Below are 4521 nucleotides of genomic sequence, written 5' to 3'. Positions count from 1 at the left end.
GTGAGAAAATGTATTATTTATAGGTACATATTCCACTATATGTATATGCCACTAAATCCTACATACTTGGCCTTTAAGTAAAATATAGACGTACAGTCATTTTTCCATGGTGACGTCCTTCTTTCCTGGACAAAGAACAGACAACCAAATGAAAATATAGACTGTTTTTCTGGTTCTCAGAAACATTCCACCAACAACCAGCCGGAAGTTTGAAAAAAAACACTTGTTATACAGATGCCAAGTGTTGTTCTGTTTTAATTTCCAATAACCAACAACTGGCTGGTACACTTCCAGACAAGACAACAGACAAAGTGTATTTACAGTGAAATCCCATGTACATTTCATTTCTTCACATATACATACATCCAGTCCATGTGCAATATTTACACTGTTGAGTCAGTTTCAGTTTCTGCTGAACTAGAGTGTTCACATTCACACTAATATCCTACTTATGATCTGGGATTTTGAGTATACAAAGCCTCATACAGACATCAAATCCTGGTTACACAAACCTGGATTATCACTCACCCTGGTTTTCAGGAGCCTAAATGATGTGATTTTGGTTATTTCAACTGGTGAAAAAGCATTCGATCTTAAACGACAACAGCAGCAAAAACAGCTGTCCTCGTCATGATAATGAAAAGAAACTGCAGGCTTTAGTTAATGAAAGAGCAAAAACAGACTAGATTAGAGAAATCATTGAAATGCAGATCTGTTAAAGTTTGTACAAGAACAAACTGCAGATAAGTTGATCTGATCTAGCACCTTTCAAATGTTATAAAAAAGAGTAGACGAGTTACAAGGATACAAATAACCAGTTTCTCTATCAGGATACCAGTGTGCATGTAAACATACTCAGGTGTGAATGCAGGAAACACGAGGGATTATTGTTTGATTCATAGTCTAATCTGAACAAACCCAAAAAACCAAAAGCAGAATGACTGATGGTCTGCACAGGAACTGAACCCCCAACCCGGACTGTGTTGGTGCCATTAAGCTACACAGGACTGAACACTGAAGGAAAACCTCCATATCAACCACAATAACCAAGGCAATCCCACATTTCACTTACAGTATATACAAACTAGAATATCATTCACATGTACATTTACATTTTAAGGTCATAAAGCAAATAACTATGTACACTCTGTGCCAGTTATATATACTGTTAAACTCTTCAGTATTCGTTCCTAATGCTTCTCTAAAGCTCTCATAAAATCTCTTTCTGATGCTTCAAGTATAGGTTCATTCACAGAAATATCACTACTGCCAGGGGAAAAACCTCACATCTGCAACATGTTTGTTTAAAAATCCAACAAATGGCTTTCCAGCTGAGCTCCATTTTGTTTTTAAAATAATACAGCAAAGGATCAGCCGACCTCACAATGAAATCTAAACTCGCAAAGGAAGAACACTGCGGTCCAAGCACCCAGAGCAACTTGGGATCGAAGGCACACTGTCCCTGGGCAATCGGAGCCTGTTTTAGATAACTTCATGGTGTTGTGGCACCATAGAGAGTTCTGATACAGCTTTATTTAAAAAAAAATATAGATTTGCTTGAGTTTGGTATTACAATACTGGAGGTTGTGCAAGCTATTGTGTAATTGTATATACAGGATGTGCATACCAAATTTAGTGCCATTTTGAGAATCCACTGGTGACCAGGACCTTAAATATTATAATTAAAGGTGCTAATAGGTGTTAAATAGCTCTAAAATCTGACAGCCATCACTGATATAGTGTTCAGTCACTAACACGGGTCTCCCGGTCCCTCCTTTCTGCAGTAAGCGGAATACAGTTTATGGTATCATGGTCCCACTTTATCCAATCAGGAGAGAACTCCACAAAGACGCGGTCCTTAAGGGCAGGTAGCAGAAATTTTGTGTGGTCATGTGGGAGGAGGGAGGGAACTGCTAACTGTAAGTCAGAAAGTTAGCCAAATGCAGATTTCACTTAGAGCACCTTTAAATGTTAAAATGCCACTTGTTGTTCAATTACAACCAAATTGATGTAGACACCAAGATTTGTCAAATTTAAAGAACGTAATCCTGAGACAAAATGTGAGGACAACATGACTTAATCGCATACTAAATCAGAGGATCTATTGTTAACTGTACTGAAATTAAAAATAAAAGTCAGAGAATTATTAGAACCATAAAACTCAAACTCTGTTGGTGCTTGGACCGCTAACACGCTAAACGTTGCAGCTCTGAGGTTTCCCCACGGCCAGCAGCCAGCAGCACTTTCATAAAGTGACTTTGATATAAAAATAAAACAGATGTGACAGAATGAGTAAATCCAGGTTGATTTAAAAACACGCTGATCTGAGGTAGAGTGACAAACGGGGACACTACCCGGTCAAATTAAAAACTATCCAGTGAGGTGTTTGGTTATTTTACTCTCATTATTAATAATTTTCTAAAATATATACAATAAACCTATGTGTGGGCCTGTTAGCAATGCATTGCCTAGAGCATTTCCTTCTATCTTGTCTATCTTGGATAATGGAAGTTAAAATCTTGGCCATAGAAATGACAAGTACAATTGATATTTGGACATTTTAGGTGGCTGACTCATCTCTCAGCTCATCACATTCGAACTTTGTTAGCGATCGTTAGCTGGTAGCAGGTTAGATACTGTACACTTAGAAAGAATAAAAATCCCTTAACCCTGCCAAAAAGAAAAACACTGTAACAAAAAAACGGTTCTTCTTCAACAAAAAAACACTGATGTTTTGGCTGCTGTAAATATGTTGCAGACATGTTTCTTTTGTACAATAACCAATAAGAAATAATCACAGCATAAAAATACGGCTTCAAAATGATACAGCTGAAGGTAAAAACACCTTTCTTTGTTTATCACAAAAACAATCAACAACTTCAAGCTTAAAGATGAAAAAAAATCCTTCCATTAAAACCTCAAAAATACTTTACTTTCTGGGGACTTTATTTGGGCGTATTCCAAAACTGGGCTAGCCCAATGCATAAAAAATCGCAGTTGGCCCCTCCTCCTGTCAATCAAACGATGGTTTCCATTTAAACTGTGTGGTCCCTGTTGGCTCCACCGTCTCTCTGTCAGTCAAATAATCGTCTCCGTCTCTTCTGTCAAATTGAGCAAATGACATCTTATTTGCAGCTCTTAGCTCCCGCCTCCTTGTAAAAGAAACATCCTTATTGGTCGCTCAGAAGATGTTACTGCCTCTGCTCCTGGTCGGTGAAGTAATACGCAAATACCGCCTTCTGGCAAAGAAACAATGCTATTGGAGCTTCTTGGTATCAATAGCAATCTTCTGACAATAAAAGTACACTTAGTCCCGCCCTGCGGCAAAGAAAATGTGTTACCGTTTCTTTTTGTAACAAAATGTCAATCAATCAAACCACTTTGGAAGCCCCACCCTCTGTGGTCCTTCCAACTGTCCATCAAACGATACTGTCCTGCAGCAGCGGCTCAAAGTCCTCGTCGCTGGCAGTGGGAGGGGTCTCCTCGTCGCTGCCTGGGAGGGGCGTGTTGATGTGGACGCCTGCTAGCGAGGACATGGACTCTTTGCTGTCTGGGTGGGGCTTGTCGCTGAGGGACAGCTGGGAGGAAGAGGAGGAGCAGGAGGGTTTCTCAGGGATGAAGAGCGCAACGACAAAGGCAACTACCACGGTACACGCCCCCAGCAGGAAGGGTGGGCCAGGGATGAGCGCTCGCTGAGAAAGAGGAATAAAGAACAATGTTTCTTTTCATTTTTTTGTCTTTCATCTGGAGCACAACTGAAGCATATCCAATACTGCTGTTTACTACTACTGTTATCTTTTCAGGTAAACATGGCAAGGCAATTCATTTATATAGCACATCTAATTATAAAATATAGTAAAATAAATGTGCATACAAAAAACTGTTTTTTCAAATGTGCTGACCAGAGCACAAACTACTTTCTGCATCAACATGGTGGCAAGGGGCCGCATGATTTAAATGATGTCATCTGCAATATGTCATGTCCAACTGAAATCACATTCGCCCTTTTTACACTCAAAAATAATTGCAAAGTGATTTTTAAGTTTATTGTTAATAATTTTATTATTAAAAAAAGACAACAAAAAAGTTGTTAGTAGTATTGAAGAGTAAAGAGCACACCAACATCTAACCAGACTGAAGAGAAATTTGAAGGAACGTCTTTAAGCTGTTTAATGTGCTCCGTTGCAAAAAACCTCCAAACTGCACTTCCTCTAACAGCCACTAGAGGCTGACTCCAACAGTGAGTCAATCTCCATAAGGCCCCATATTAAAATGCCCAACTTTACAGCAGAAATAAACATGTTTACAGCCTGATACAAAAAACGGTTTTGGTCTCGATAACTAATTTTCCTGTTTATATATAACTCATGACTGAGTTTCACAATGGCTCTTCAGAAACCTCTAAGTGTCACTACGGACAGTTTTAATCATACAGTCTATGATATTATTATTAATCACTTATTATAACACTCCCTACTAGCAGTGTTCAGCAGGAGCCTCAATGATTTGTTTTCTGCACCA

At 38.9% G+C, this 4521-nt stretch overlaps 1 protein-coding gene across 1 annotated transcript in view; it reads right to left on the bottom strand.

Annotated features, from left to right (window-relative positions):
* Positions 1 to 254: 254 nt before the first annotated feature.
* mfsd14ba (major facilitator superfamily domain containing 14Ba) overlaps positions 255 to 4521 on the bottom strand; it is a 15488-nt gene continuing 11221 nt past the window's right edge. Inside the window, exon 12 of the mRNA XM_035668637.1 lies at positions 255 to 3692. Coding sequence (XP_035524530.1) covers positions 3420 to 3692 — 273 coding nt within the window. The 3' untranslated portion in view covers positions 255 to 3419. The remainder of the gene's footprint in view (positions 3693 to 4521) is intronic.

Source organism: Morone saxatilis, unplaced genomic scaffold, assembly GCF_004916995.1.
Source record: "Morone saxatilis isolate NCDOM2014 unplaced genomic scaffold, NCSU_SB_2.0 Contig21, whole genome shotgun sequence".
NCBI classification, from domain to species: domain Eukaryota; kingdom Metazoa; phylum Chordata; class Actinopteri; family Moronidae; genus Morone; species Morone saxatilis.
Note: the sequence above shows the minus strand (reverse complement) of the source record. Positions and strands in the feature narration are given on the sequence as shown.